Here is a 15,644-nt window from a genome sequence, read left to right as displayed (position 1 = left end):
TTCCTCCTGCAGCATCCCAGCGGAGTGGAACAATCCGATGCACCAGCTGGATGAGAAGTGCTTCATGTGCTGCCAAATATACCATGTAAAAACCATAATGCAGCCACCTCTGGGGTGCAGCCTGACAAGTGCGCGGTTGCTCGCAGCAACACCCTGCAGCAGACTGAACCGAGAGGAGGGAGCCGCTCGAGAGGATGCGCTGGTTCATTACACAGATTTCCTCCTCTTGGTTTTCCAGGCTGCCTCTCCAAGCACAGCTCTCCTGTGGATTTTTCTTCTCCTGCTAATGTTTCTGTAGTCACCTCAGACCGAGCCAAAGGCTCCTTTTAACTGAAAAAGGCTGTTTGTCTCGGTATCTTATCATCTCTGTCTCAGTGTCAGCCCAAGCCTCGATGCCTCCTTCCCCAGCAGTGTGTTTCACTCTTGGGTTTGGGGTTCCACCCAGCCACCCTTTCTCAGCCACTTCTTGTTTTCTTCCAAGAGTTTCAGAGAGGCATCGCTTGCCTCACCATGGTGCGTCCCTGCACACGGGGCTCACCTCGTTGAACCCCTAGGGTGGTCTTAGTGGGACACCCAAGGGTGTGAGTGTCCCAGAGGCAGCACGATGCTCGCCCCAGGCTCTGCCTATATGACAACATCTCCCGCTCCTTGGCACAGCCTCACCTCTGCAGGGCTACAAGCTGACCTCTACCAGGTAGCACTAGAGATGTCACACCCCACCCGCCCCCGAATTGCAAGTGCACAGGCAGGGTTCCTCTCCTCTTTGCCCAACAAGCAAAGTCCCCCATGGCTCACAGAAAGGGTTTTACACCACTGTGGTCAACGGTGCAGGGCCTGGGGAGTGGAGACAGCGCAGGGTAGAGTGTTCAGCGTCCGGCACTGGCTGCTGCTGGAGGTCACCTGCTGGTAGGGGCATCAAGGAGCAGGTTGACAGGGATCTCTGGAGCACAGGAGTGTTAGGACACCTGAGCCTGCCTTCCAGAGCCACCAAGGAGATGCACTTGGCTGTGGGAGACCCACAGGTCTGCAGAGAATGGTAAGGGATTCCCTCCTCTCTTTTGGAGCCTTGAAGTGAAGGCCAAATCCATCAGGGAGGGTCAATGCCAGCTCCCAAACAGCCCTTCCTGCAAAAAACAGGCATAGGGTTCACCGAGCCCTTCCTGGTGCTGCATGCATCAGTCTGGCGTCAACCCCATGATTGACAACTGCCAATCTCCAACAGCAAAGGTCTGCTTGAGCCCAACACAGCGGCAGTGGGAGAGGGGGAAGCGGGAGAAGGGGCAGCGGGAGAAGGGGGCAGTGGGAGAAGGAGCAGCGGGAGAAGGGGCAGTGGGAGAAGGGGCATTAGGAGAAGTGGTGGCAGCGGGAGGTGGAAGGGGGAGTGGGAGAAGGGGCAGTGGGAGAAGAAGAAGGGGAATGGGAGAAGGAGAGGGGCAGCAGCATAGGGGCAGCAGGAAAAGGGCAGAGGGAGAAGAGGGGGCAGTGGGAGAAGGGGCAGCGGGAGAAGAGGGGGCAGTGGGAGAAGGGGCAGTGGGATAGGGGGCAGGAGGAGAAGGGCAGCAAGAGAAGGAAGGGGGAGTAGGAGAAGGAGAAAGAAGCAGAAGACAGCGCAGCAGGAGAAAGGGCAACGGGAGAAGTAGAGGGGTCAGCGGCAGCAGCGGGATGGGGACGGCTGAGGGACAGACCCCGCTCGGCTCCCGCTCTCCATCCCGGCAGGGGCCGCGCCGGCGGGGCCGGGCAGGGGCTGCGCTCGGTGTCCCCGCCCGCGGGGCCGGGGGTCGCGGCGCTGGGAGGGCGCTGGGAGGAGCCGAGCCCGCCCCACGCCGCCTCCCTACTAAAGGAGCCGGGCGGGCAGCGGAGCGGCGTGTGCCGGCGGGCAGGGCAGGGCAGGGCAGGGCAGGGCAGGGCAGGGCAGGGCAGGGCACATACAGCCCGCGGTGCTCAGACCCATCGCATCCCGGGATGATGCGGCGCCGCCGCGGAGCTCTGCTCGCCTGGCTCTCCCTCGGGACGCTGCTGGCTCTCGCCGATGCCAAAGGTGCTTTCTACCCCCCCGCCGCTCCCCTGCCCTACGGCGGCAGGTACAGCCTCTACACGGCCGGTTCCAGCCCGCAGCTCGGACCCGGCAAGCCCGTGGGCAAGCACAAGTAAGAGACTCTTTATGCTTTCGCGGCTTCCAAAGCGATCCGGCGGCACCGGCAGCCGGGACATCCCCTCCTGCGGTGTCCCTGCCTGGGCACCGGCAGCCGGCGGGGCTCCGCGGGCATCCCTCCCGCGGGCATCCCTGGCCGGGCGCTGGGGACCGGCGGGCAGCAGCCCCCGGGGACCGCGGGCATCCCTTGGTGGGCGGCGGGGTCCGTCCCCCGCCCCCTTCCTGGGTGCCCGCAGGCATCTCTAGGTGGACAGCGGTGTCCCTCCTTTGCGGGTGCCCACGGGCATCCCTTGGTGCACAGCAGTGTCTCCCCTTCCTGGGTGCCTGCAGGCACCCCTTGGTGGGCAGCGATGTTCCCTCCCTTCCCTACTGCCACAGGCGTCCCCCGGTGGGCAGCGGTGTTTGCTCTGGGTGTCCCCTTCCATATTGCCACAGGCATCCCTCGCTGGGCAGCACGCACACGCAACCCCCCCACATGCACACAGGTGCCCGCCCACTGTGGGCATCCCTTGGTGGGCAGTGGTTCCCCCATCCCTGGATGTCTGGATCCCTGGGCATCCCTTGCTGGGCAGCATCCCCCTTCCCCACTGCTGCGGGCATCCCTTGCTGGGCAGCCTGCTCCACCGCTCCAGGTACCCAGCTGCCACAGACATCCCTGTCTGGGCAGCAGTCCCAGCTGCTGGTGTGCCCCACACCAGCTCCCGGGTACTGATCAGGGGCTGTTTTGCAGGGCAGAGTGTCTTGGTGCACCCCACCGTGCAGAGCAAGGTTGGGGGGCCACTCCCCACAGGAGGGTGTGGGGCTTGTGTTTCCAAGAGGGAGAAGGCTTTGTGTGCAGGGATGTGCGTGCTGCCATCTCCAGTGGGACAGGGCTGCGGTGGTGAGGGTGGGATGCTTGTGTGTCTGTGGGGTGGGTGCATATACCTGTTGGATACAGGATGGCAGCGGATGGGGATGGCAGCGCACACCTATGCATGAAAACGCAAATTGGCTGGGAGGGAATTTGCCCATTGACTTGTAAAGCACAGATTTACTAGGGTTGAAATTGTTTTCAAGTAACCTGGAAAGCTCAGGCAGATGAGGAATGCGGGCTTTACATGTACTGTAGACTTTTTCCACTCGGTTGCAATAAGGCTGTTACACTGGTGGGGGGCTGGCTTCCCTCCCCACTGGTTTGCTAGAACTGTTTCTGTTGGGCTTCCTCGAAAGGGGGAGCATGTGGTGTTATGAAAAAGCTGAAATGAATAAAGTAACATTTCAGATGAACAATACTGGCAGTGCCAGTGAGAGCTTTCCAAAACCCGTAACATTTTCCAGCTGCTCACTCTTAAAACATCAGGCTGGAGCTATAAAACTGCTATCCACAGGTGGGTGAGAAGGAAAGGGGTTTCAGAGAAAGAGAGCAAGCCAGAAACCACCTTAACCCAAGTAGTCACAGGTAGGAAGGGTTTGTTAGTAGTGGCTGGTAGATTTGCCCATATTGGCTACTGACTTGCTTATAGAGGGGGTTAGTAGTGTTTGTAAGCAATGCTGGATTTATGGATAGTGATTCTAAATTTCCACATGTACACATGATCTCCCTTCCCTCCAGCTAAGAAAAGTGGCTGGCCTTCGCTCTCTCATAGCCCTCTGCATGGATAAATGACTCACTTTTGGAGAAGCCGGGAGCAGAATGGATCCTTGTGCAGGCTCTGAGCCTGGCAGCCTGTCACCAGGGCAGAGCCACTTGCGTCTGGGCAGGCTGGAACTGCTGGTTGTTGTCAGGAGTTGCAGTATCCATCCCACGGGAGAAAGAGCCCTTGGCAAGTGGACAGGGTAGAGGTGCTGGTGCTGCTCCTGGGGGGAGCAAGGAGGGATGCACTGGGTGTGTGAGGCTGGGGGGTCCCTGCTGGGAGGGAGCATGGGAAGCTGGGGTTTCAGAGGGAGGATGAATCTGCTCACACCTTGCTGCTTCACTGAGGGAGCTCTTGCCTATGTGGGCTGTTGAAGGTGGAGGAGCCTGCTCAGGACCTCTGAACAGGGGTACTGGGGAGGGTCATGGTAGGTCTTGGCATGCACAGGGGTGTACTTTGTCTTCACATGTTTGCCATTGGTGCTCATCCCTCCTTTGTCCATCTTTCTCCACTTGGGGTGAGCCATAGTCCCCTGCTCTGTTGCCAGAGGGTGATGGGGGGGGAAGACCTCTGTGCACACTCACTCCCCCAGACAAGGCGTCCTTCTCCCCAAACCCTTCTGCTCCACTGTCCCATTCCCTTCCCTTGCCTCCACCTGCCAGAGGTGTCTCGGTGCTCTCTGGACCAGCATCAGACCCAGCTGGTGAGAGCTGGGCTGAGGCTCTGCAGCTCTTTCCCTGTTCAGCCCCGATGCTGTTCTCTGCAGGCTGTGCAACAGTGATGCCAGGGAATCCCGGCTGCTTCCCAACCTGTGGCCAGGCTGCCGAGCTGTAGTAACCCTGGCACACATGGGGAGAACTGGGTCCTCCCGCCTCACTGAACACCTCCCCACACCTGCAGCTCACACCAGCCCATCTGCTCCGTGCTGCTGGCCCTCCGCCTCTGCCTCGGCTCTGCGCTGTTTGCCTGTGCCGTTCTCTCCTCTCGCTCTGCCATCTGCCATGTCCCTATGCCTTTAATCCCTGCCTCACTGCACACCCCCGCTGTCTCTGCCCCTGTGGCCCAAGTCCATCTGCTCCTGCTGGCAGCCCTGCCGTCAGCTGGAACAGCCTTGGCCTCCATCTGTCCCACCAGCTCTCCCACATCCTTCCCACGCAGCTTTCCTCCAGGCCACCTCATCCTCAGCAAATGAGTTTGCTGACTGGTACCCTGAGGCACCCAGCTGCAGGTGTGATGGCAGGAGGAGAGAGGCTCTGCTCCTTGCATTACCCATCCAAGGGATCTGAAGAGGTTTCCAGACACTGCCTGGCTTGGAATCTGGGTCCTGTCCCTGCCTTCGTGGTGAAGGGAGCTGCAATGCTGCAGCCCTGCATCTCCTCTCTCTCTGCTGACTGTAGCATCGCGCTTGATCAGGGTGTGACTCTACAAACAGCAATGTGCGAAGGCTTTTGAGCTTGTCCCTGGTGCTGGCAGCATTCCAGGAGCTGCAGAAGGATGGATCACCACTGATGGATGCTGCTGGCGCTGTTTCTAGAATGCTATTCCCATAAATGCCGTTGTTGGTGGGTTCTATATGTCCCTCCAGCCCACCTCACCACCCAGGCTATGCTGTGCCAAGCAAGCCCAGCCCAGCCCTGGGACTGGAGCTCCAGGTGACCCCAGGACTGGAGACAACGTGGCTGTGACAGTAGCAGCCATGCTCAGCACCCACCCAGCCTCCTGCAGCACAGCAGATCTGCCTGGGGAGGCTCTGAATTTCTTGTAGACAGTGAAAAATCAGAAGGTGAAGGTGCACAGCCCGTTTGCAGCAGCAAGACTGATTTCTCAGGCAGGACTCAACTGCAGAGTGGTTGTGGGTGTGGGAGGATGGGGCAGCCACCAACTCGGAGGGACATTGGGGGTCAGGCACTGCCCAAGGCTGAGTGAGGAGCCCAGCACAGCCGAGGTGAGCAGAGCCGTGTTGTGAGTGCAGGGGATTAGCTGCACCCCCTTAACCCAGAGGAGAGATGCCTGAACCCACCTGGACCAAGTAAAAGGTTCCTTGTTGCTGGAGATGGCATCCAGAGGGCAGCTAGGAAACTGGGCAGTGCTGGCTCCCATGGAGGTTCTCAGGTGAAAGTAGGAGAAAGTCGGGGTGCCCAGGGACACCCCAGAGCAGGAGCCAATTCGCCCAGCCCAGCTGGACCAGGAGCGCCTGCCTGCCCCTCCCTTGCCTGTGCACCCAGACAAGGCACTGGGAGACTTTGCTCCATCCCCACTCCCTGCACTCCCCCAGGCCCCACTGCTGTCCCTGTTCCCAGGGAGTGGGGGGAGCAATGCCCCCACCCCAGCAGCCACCCAGGCTGGCGTTCCCTGTGGCTGCTGGCCCCTCCAGAGCCTTGCCAGCAGGGCAGGCAGACCCACCTGGGGATGGGTTGAATAGCCAGGATGCTGCTATCTGCCAGGGCAGGGGGTGATGGTATCTTTTTGTGCTTCCCCCTAGGAGCTACTGTGCCTACGTGGTGCAGCGCAACGTGACATGCACGCTGCAGGATGGGGCCGAGAGCTACGTCAAGGCTGAGTACCACAAGTGCAGCTGGGGACCCAAGTGCCCGGGGAAAGTGCTGTGAGTACCGGGGATGCCTGGGCACAGCTCTCTTCCCCTCTCAGCTTCAGGTTGCAGCTTTCCTTCAGTCTCCTAAGCCCCTGTGCCACCCTTTTGACCATCGACCCATGTTTTCCAGAGGGCAGTGAAAGGGGCTGAGGGGCTATCCCTGGACAAGGCAGTCAGTGGCAAGGGCAGAGGCGCTGGGAAGCAAGATGGGGTCTGTCAGGAGGTAGAGGGAGCCCTGCACCTCATCGGAAATCAAGCAGGAAATCACGGAGAGGTGGGGATTCGAGTGCATGTGTGCAGGCAAGTATTTTGTTAAAGACGTGCAACCTGGCAGAGATGGCAACTAGGCGAGAGCCTGACCAGGAAGGGGAGAAAACAGAGCCCATGGCTGGGGATGGCTGAGGGCTTCCTGTCCAGGAAAATGTTTGCAAAGCTCTGAGCCCCATCAATGCTGGAGTGAAAAACCCCACTGTGTCACTGCCAGAACCACAGGTGGAGCAGAGTGGGCACTGGGGCTTCGTGCTCTACCGTGCACCACAGCCCCCTGTGCTGCTCCACGCAGAAATGCTGCACTCCGGCATCACTGAGAGCAGCAGAGCCAACCACGGAGAAAAACTGGGCTGAAAGGGGCTTTTGTCGGAGCCTGGCACTCCTCCTGTGGCACTGCCATGCTGCACTGCAGCTGTCTGGGACTTGCCACATGCCAGCCTGCAGCCTTTCTTGGCTGAGAAATGCCATCAGACGCACTTGCTGACGTGCTCTTTCCTTGCTCCCATCACAAGTGCTGTAGCAGCTTTTGAGGGCTTTGGGACATCCTGCATCTAGTGATACCTGTGGAGGAGATCCCCAAAGCCTCTTCCCATCTCTGCAATGTCTACTGTTTGGCCCCTTCAGCCCTTCAAACAAAACGGGGGTGAAACCAAAGAGTTTTTGAAAGCAGCTGGATGCACAGCTGGGTTTTCTGCACAGCCTTAGATGCTGCATCCGTGCATGAGAGGGAAATGTTTTTTCCACTTCCTAAGGCCATCAGCTAATCTTGTACAGCTGCAGTAAACATTTCCCCTTGTTGCTGTTTGGAGCAGGGGGAGAAGGGTTCAGAGGTGCCAAAGGGCTCCAGGTTCCTCTGCAGAGGCCAGCATGACACAGAGAAGGTGCCTTGCCTTCTGGATGCCATCCTCGTCCTCGCTTCATCCTCTGAGAGTGGCTTGGTGTAGCAGCCTCCAGGCAGGTTTCTGCATGCTAAGATGGAAGGAAACCCCACAGAAACTTGACAACGTCTATGAAGAGGAATAACAAAAAGAAGAGCTTGTTTTGAAGCTGTCTCATACCTTTGGGAAGCTGTTGATGTTGAGACATTGTGAAGTAATCCAAAGAACAGAGGATTTGGGTTTGCTTTCTCCTGCAGCGTGCATGGAGGTGGCTGTATCGCACCAGGATCTGTGTGGAAGTGCCATTGTCTGGGCTGGGGGCACCGAGGACACAGGCAGGGATGGAGACTCGGCCCTGTGTTCTGCTCTGAGCTACTGGAATGGTGCAAGTGCCCAACACAGCCCCTCTGCGCAGTATGGGTGATGGTGCTGCCTCCTCCTAGCCCTTCTGCTGAACGTGCTGGAGGAGAACAAGGGCCTGATTGTATGTGCTGTTACAAAACAGCACGCTTCAGGATTTTCAGGCCCTGGTAAATTCATATTGGAAGTTTCCAGAAGGCAGGTTCAAAGCATTGATGTTTTGGAGGTGGTGAGAAATACGTTGTCTTCAGCCCTGTGCAGCTCAGCTTGGCTGGTGGGGACAGCCTGGGTACTGGTGAGCTCCTGTCCCATCCCTGCCACCTCATGGGAAGGTGCCATGGAAGAAATGGGTGTAGCTGAGTCCTGCCTACTGGCTGGTGGGGACCCTACTTAGAGGGAAGGTGTTAGGATCCCACCAGGCAAGGAGGTGGACTGGCACCCTTGTCTGCTGTGTATGGGACGATCAATATATACCACCTGTGGTAAACCTTGCCAGGGCTCTGCTGCTCCACTGCCAAAAGTCTTGCTTGTAAGGCCAGCCAAAGCCACTTAAGCTTCCCATAAAGCTGATACCCTTCATGCATAGAGAAAATGCTGTTTTAAAGGTATTCCAACCCTCCTTGAGGCTTCAGGATAGGATTAGAGTTAAGAGGAATTTTTTTACCTCACTATGAAATTCTCTAGGTCAACTCAAAGTAAAAAACATACCCACAAGCACCCACTTGGAAGGGATCTGAGCTTGCAGGGGTTTTGGAATCTCTTCCATCATTTCATCTTGCATTCTCCTGGACTAGAAGTTGCCACTGTGTGGTATCTGTCATAGTGGTCATCTATCGGGCCAGAGACCTCTGCAATGCACTCATAGCTGCTTTACGAATAGAGTCCCAGGGTGGAAAAAAAATTTCAACAAAAGAAAACTGCAGAAACCACAGCTCCATAAATAACGGCTCTACTCAGATGGACCCTCCTCACCCCTGAGCTGTTCCTCAGGCTTGACTAGTTGTGTTACCTACTTGCCTGGGAGAACTCTCCTCTTGCCATGGGCTGTCGCACGTGCACCTTGTGGCCCAGTTCTGGAGAAGGTTGGCATGTTTTTAGAGTGCTGGTCAATGAGCTGTGTCCCTGTACAGGTACCAAAAAGCAACACTGAGTTTTGCTGCAACAAGAGCTCTTGGAGGAAGTGCAGGTGCAGCACATGGGTCTCAGCCAGGCTTCCCCATGTGCATGAATTTCTCACACTCCAAAGGACCCATGACCCCACTCTTCTCTATTGCTTGGCATTGAGGTTGAATCTCTAAACTGTCTTCTCTCTTCCTCCTCTCTCCTGAAAAGGTACCGCACTTTCTTCAGACCCAAATACAAGATTGGATACAAGACAGTGACCGAGCTGGCCTGGAGGTGCTGCCCAGGCTTCATGGGAGAGGGGTGCCACGACAGCCCGACTGACCAACCTGGCCTTCTGCCCCAACATCCCAGCCCTAAAATACCTCCTGGGCAAAAGATGTTTCCAATGCCCAGACTTCCTCCCTATCCAAAAAGCCACCCTGACCTGTTTCCAGGACCAAAGAAGAATCAGTATGGTGAGATCTTGCTCCTGCTTCACATCCCCAGGTTATCACTCCACTGGTGTGCTCTCAAACCTCTCGGTTATTTCTCTTCTAGTGTAGGGCATGAATATGGCAAACATTCAGCGGGTGATGTGCTTTCTGATCAGAGACCTTGACACGTGATTGCTTTGAGGATAACTTCTTTTTTAAATCTAATTTCTTTCAAATGTGCCTCCTCGAAATTGCCTTTCTCTATTGCTCGAAAGCATTTTCCATTGATTTGAGGGTCGAGTGTGTCTCAAGACAAAGCTCCCCCAGGCTGTTCTCATCACCTGCTGTTGAACTTGGAAGCAGGAGGCTTGATCCCAAGGAGAAAGAGAATTTCCTGATCAGCTTAAGAAGAGGTGTAGAGGAAAGGAGGAAGAGTGGGCTGATAATTAGCTGAAAGGGTAATGAGAGGGGCAGGAGCTAACATCAGTTAGTTTGGAAAAGCACTCAGATCTAGAAGATAGACAAGGAGGGAAGTTAAAGGAGCACGAGCCCTGACTGTGCCTGCTTTTTCTTTCCCTGTACAGGCAGGAAGCTGCCTGGCCTCTTCGGGGACCGCCTGGATCGGCTGGAGGAGGAGGTGAGGCGCCTTTCCCAGTCCTACGACAGCCTGCACACCATGGTGAGTGGCCTGGGGGACCGCCTGCGGCTGGCCATCCAGGAGGACACCACCAAGATGATCGGCTCCCTGATGAACAGCCCGGGCACACCTGACTCAACTGTGGGCTTTGGCATCATTCCTGATGGCCTGGTGGATGTGGCGGACAAAGCTGACATCACCACATATCCTCCCGTAGGGGAGATCCTGACCAAAGTGACCGAGGTGAGCGACGTGCTGAAAACCAAGGCAGATCTGCTGCATGAGGTTCGCGGGATGGTCCTGGACCACGACGGGCAAATCAAGCATCTGCTGGAGTCAGCCCGGCCCTCGCCCCTCACCTCCATCGACCTGCTGGAGGAGTATGTAGACACACGGCTGAGCAACCTGCGCGGAGAGCTGCTCGATGGCTTTGAGAAGAAGCTGGGGAAGATCCAGACCACGTGCGATTTCCGGATCCAAGAGGTGCGGCAGCAGTGTGAGGAAGAGAAAGCTGCCAACCTGCGGCTGCAGCAGACACTAGACGGGAAGGAGCTAGAGATCAAGAAAGAGATTTCCCAGCTGGAGACCCAGATCCAAGGGCTGACAGTGGTAGAAAGCTGCTGCAGCAACCTGGACTACCTCACTGACCGCATGAACATCCTCGAGAAAGGCCTTCACAGCATCTCTGAGTCCCAGAAGAACTTGCACTCACGGCTGGATGGCGAAATCTCCACTGTCACCCTAGGGAACCTTTTTGAAGGGCGCTTTGAGGACCTGGAAGCCAGACTCAATGCTACAGAAAGAGAAACGGGGAGCTGCTGCTCTGGTATAGAGGACAGCATGAGAGGCACAGTGGTAGCAGAGGTTGATGGCATGAGGACTGCGTTTGAAGATAAGATGCAGACCCTGGAGGACAGGTTCATGACCATCGTCGGGGAGCTGAACAATATCAGTTCTCCCGTGGGCATGGATGGAGCAGTGGTGCCTGTGCTGGAGGGGGAGCTCGCCAGCATGAGGAAACGGACAGACGAGACACTGGAGATGTTGCAGAATCGCCTCATCACGCTGGAGAGCACTTGTTCCCTGAGCTGCTCCTCTGCCTCCAAAGATGTGGAGACCTTCCGAACAGAGATCGAAGACTGCCAGAACAAGAACCAGGACCTGCTTCTCCGGATGGACAGTAACTACGACCTCCTGCGCAAGCTGAACGCCACCATTCTGGAGATCCAGCGGCGAATCGAGGAGGAAGCATCAGGAGCTTTGCAAGGGGAGATCACCTTGCTGAAGATCAACCTGAACACTGTGAGCAAGTCTCTGACCGGGCTCAAGGACTCTGTCTCCCAGTACTCAGACACCGTGACACATGTCAACTCCTCACTGGATGAGCATGAACGGAAGATTGAGGATGAGGTCCACTCCATCCAGGAGAAAATCAACGACCAAGGCTCTCAGCTCTTCTTCAGCAACCGGCGTGTCCTGAATCTCAAGGGAGACTTGGAGCGACTCAAGGCCAGGATCATCAGCGACCTGAGCTCCTGCAAGAGTGTAGCCCATGACCTACAGCAGGAGATTGCTCACTTTGATGACCGCGTGGCCCAGGTGGAAAGAGTCTGCGGCAGGCTGGGTGCTGTCACAGGGAGCCTGGATGGCATCAGGGACGAACTGGAGAAACACACGGGCAGTCTGTGGGACTACATGGACCACATGAACGGGACCCTGGCTGCCCACTCTCAGGAAATAACGGGACTGAAGGACAACCTGCTTGACTGCCAAGCCAAGGTCTCCGAGCTGTCGGAGCAGGTCAGCCACTTGGAAGAGCAGGCGGAGGGGAAGCAGCATTAGCCACGCTGCCACGTGCTTCTTCCTTCCCCTCCCTGTGAAGGACAGGATTAACTTATCTCACACAGACTCGCTCCAATGTGAGAACAGTTCTTGGGATAATTTTTTTTTTTAATGAAAAGATAAATTAAAAGCTGCTACAAACCTTTTGTTTTTATTTTTAAATCTTGTCAGGCCCACTTCTCCGTAACGCTGCTGTTACGGTACTCGCCTCCTGATGCTCAGCAGCTGTCCTAACCCTGGCGCAGCAGGGTCACTGCCTCCTGGTCGGGGGCGTTGTTTTGGCTCCTGGACTGATGACCCCAGAAGGACAAATCAGGAGGAAGCTGGAGGTGGGAATGTTTTATTATTTTATTTTATTTTTGTGGATTTATCGCTTTTTGAAGAATAAAACCCCATAGTTGTCAGTTGAGGAATAGAGTTTCTCTGACCTAAAGACCACCTGTGTCTTAATCCAGAGACTGAGCAGAGCCAGAGCTCCTTACAGGGAACAAAACGCACCACAGGAATTGTGGATTTCAAAGAACACACGTATTCACACATACCCCTGGGAACTGCTTTCCCCTCTCCAAGACGGCAGCTCTCCTCGTGTATGGTAAATCCATTTATACTGCTCACTCCTCCACACAAACACAGATGCCTTACAGAGCGTATGAGGATATGCATTAGGAAAACGCACATATCCGTATATATTTATGGTATATGTATGTATATTTTTGAACAATCCACTGTCACGGTGCTCATCTGATTGAAAAGTTTCCTCTTGCCTGTGTCCCTTGTATTTCAAAGAACTACAATGAGCAGCTAAAAACTGTCGCAGCAGCATTTGGGGGAGGGCCCCGTGGTCCCTGGGGGATGCTGTGCTTTATAGTAACTTTTGCTGTGCTCTCTGGTTACTCCTGGGACTGACACTAAGGGTTATGAAAAACTTCTCTTCCCCAAAGAGACGCGTGGCCTTAGGTCTCTGCAGACCAAGCTGGGCACGGAGCAGCCCTGTCATCCAGCTCTGGTTCTATTCTGTTTTTTTGTTTAAACTGTGAACGTGGTTTTCCTCGTCTCATCCCAGGGCAGGGGAGCTGCAGCTGCTCCAGGGTGTGAGTGTGAGGATTCACCTGCTCTGTGCTGGCTTTTCCCTCTCTGGCAGCATGGAAGCATAAGCCTACATCCTCCTTGTGTTCCTCTGAGCCTGCTGGAATGCCTCCAGTCCCGAGGACCCACACTGACGTGGAGCGCTGGGGAGGAGGAAGGCAGGGCACCTTTGAGAAGACCTCTCAAGAAGGAAAAACTGAGTGATTTACCCAAGGTCACTCGGGTTTCCTATGAGTGCATGAGCTGGAAAAGGTTGTATGTGTTCCTGAGCAACTCTGACTTTGTCCTATGGAGTGCACACCTGGACTGCACGGCTGTTGCACACAAAACCCACCTCTCCCAAGAAGCCCAGCATAAATGTCCTCTGCTGCCTGGCCAACAGGCACTTCATTACCTGAATGGATGAAGAGGAAATTAAAGAGCCTTTATCATAACAGCTCTGGCAATTTATAGCAGAGGAACGTATTTTTCTATCAACTCAGCATTGCAGCTCATGGACCCTTTCACACTGGCTTGCCTTCAGCTCCCACCTCATGCGCCGCACCCTGACCAGGTCATTCCTACTCTTCTGCACCGCAATTCCCATCCTAGTCCTCTCAGCCCTGCAAAGGAGCAGCTCTGTGGCCAAACCAGCACAAAGCAGGACCAGCAGCGACTCCCAGCAGAGATGCAGCTAGGTGCCTTTTCTCCTCCATTCCCTCCCATAAAAACTGGATGAGCTCCCTGAAACAGATGCTTCCAAGCTGGGGTGGACCTTGGGGATCACTGACTTCAGCTGGCTGCGCCACATTACCCTGATGCAATAAAAGCTCATTCCCCTGCCAGAGGACCACGTGCCATCCTGGAGAGGGGACCAGGCTTCCAACCACTCGCTTACCCCCACTGGCTTGGAGGCTGCCAGATGCTCACAACACCAGAATCCACTCTGGCTGCTCTGGGCTTTGCTGATTTGGAGCTACACTACAACTGCTCAGACACTTCTCCAGTGGAGGAGCAACCTCCTGCTGCCTTTGGGCATCCTGCAAAATCTGTTCCTAGAAAAAAACCCACATTTTTTTTTTTCTCTCCAGCCCATGGAAGGAGTCACTTTGTGATGGGCTAGGAGAGCTCTTGCCCCACAGGAGGACCGTGCCCAAGCCCCCTCCTCATCCTCACAGAAGGGTAAAAAAAAGGGCTGAAGCAACCAAAGAGAAAATTAAGCCAAGGGCCAGGATTTATCCCTTTCGCGGCCAGGGCTGGGTTAGAAAGCAGCTGAGCAGCTACAGCTTCCTCCAGCACAGAGGCAGCCAGGACTGGCCATAACAAAACTAGGATAAGGAAGAAGTCTGACCTTTGAGAAAATGGTGCTACATTTGGACTGTTCCTGACTAGTCACTTGAAGCTACGGACAGTTTGTATTTCAGTTCTCAGCTATTCATGTTTAAAAAGCAAAAGGAACTTTGTACAAAATAGGGCATTTTTTTTTATTGCTTGCTGAGAAGGAAGGAGATGGTGCTCATGAGGTTGTCCTTGCACAGGCAGCTTTCCAAGGCAGTTGACAACTGATACTGCCGTGAGGCTGTGTTTTATTGTTTTTAAAACCTTGTACATTTGTTCAGATTTTAAAAGCTGAAAGACTGTTTGTACTGGAAAGGAAAAAAAAAAAAATAAAGTATTTCTTGCTGATGTTTCCAGAAGCAAAAAGACTGATGTGGCTTTAAGAGAAGCAGCATAACACCAGGACTGGGTTAAGACAGGGAGCTAGAGTTGGAGCAGAGAGGCTATTTAGAGAAGAACAGAGGGCAGGCAGAGTAGGAGATGATTTACACTCACACACAGGGGTCAGGGAAGGAGAAGTTGGATGCCAGACTGGAGGAAGGAGCCCAGCAGTGCTCCTGCCCATTTTATTTTCTTTAACGACAGCCAAGAGCTCCCAGAGCAGGGCAGGAGCCTGGCTGCACCCACAGCTGCCTGCAGCGCTGTGTGGTTTCAGAGACAGCTCCCACCCAGCACAGGGACAAGCAAACCAGTTCTAACCCAGCCCCAGTTAAGGGCAGCTGAGCCTTCCTTGAATGCTCCAATACAAGGGGCACAGGAGAAATTCCTCCCCTTGCACACACGCAGCACCAGGCTTTGCTTCCCCTATCAAGTCAGCTTTGCAGCATTACCTGAAGGTAGTATGTAAAAAAAAATTCAAGTCCTTTAGTGCAGCTGCTCCAGAGGTCCATAAGTTCCAGGTCCTGCCCCTGTCACCACCAAGACCCTCTTGGCAGGGCATTTCAGCAGGAGAAACACAAAAATGTTTGTTAAGGACATAGAGCCTGGCCCCTACTTCCATGCATGAGTCTACAGCAGACAGGAGGCAGCCTGGATTAAGGCACCTTTTATTAATTATTGCTATTAGCGTGGAACATTCAAAGCCCCAACAGCTTCCATCCTCCTTAATGGGTCATTAAGCCACAGGACAGCTTCATTCCATAAGCTACCAAACAGCAGGTAGCTGTACTGTCTGGGAACACTGGTCATACTGGAGGTAGGCTCATCAATAAATAAGACGGTGACCCACTCCCACCTTTGAAAAAGAATGTCTTTAAAGCCTGGCTAAGAATATGGAAATATGGAAGTATATATTACATTAACAATATATGGAAAGATCCAGCTTACAGGAAATTCTATTTAGGAAACAGAGTTTCTGT

General features: G+C 54.8%; 1 protein-coding gene across 1 annotated transcript; it reads left to right on the top strand.

Moving 5' to 3' along the window:
- Positions 1 to 1,924: 1,924 nt before the first annotated feature.
- EMILIN3 (elastin microfibril interfacer 3) lies at positions 1,925 to 11,883 on the top strand. The gene is made up of 4 exons (XM_054081716.1): positions 1,925 to 2,147; positions 6,248 to 6,370; positions 9,199 to 9,446; positions 9,989 to 11,883. The coding sequence occupies exons 1-4, from the start codon at positions 1,963 to 1,965 to the stop codon at positions 11,881 to 11,883; spliced, it is 2,451 nt and encodes an 816-aa protein (XP_053937691.1). The 5' UTR covers positions 1,925 to 1,962.
- Positions 11,884 to 15,644: the final 3,761 nt, after the last annotated feature.

Source organism: Cuculus canorus, chromosome 16, assembly GCF_017976375.1.
Source record: "Cuculus canorus isolate bCucCan1 chromosome 16, bCucCan1.pri, whole genome shotgun sequence".
Lineage (NCBI taxonomy): Eukaryota > Metazoa > Chordata > Aves > Cuculiformes > Cuculidae > Cuculus > Cuculus canorus.
The sequence above is the reverse complement of the archived record's forward strand: the minus strand, read 5'-3'. Positions and strand labels throughout refer to the sequence as shown.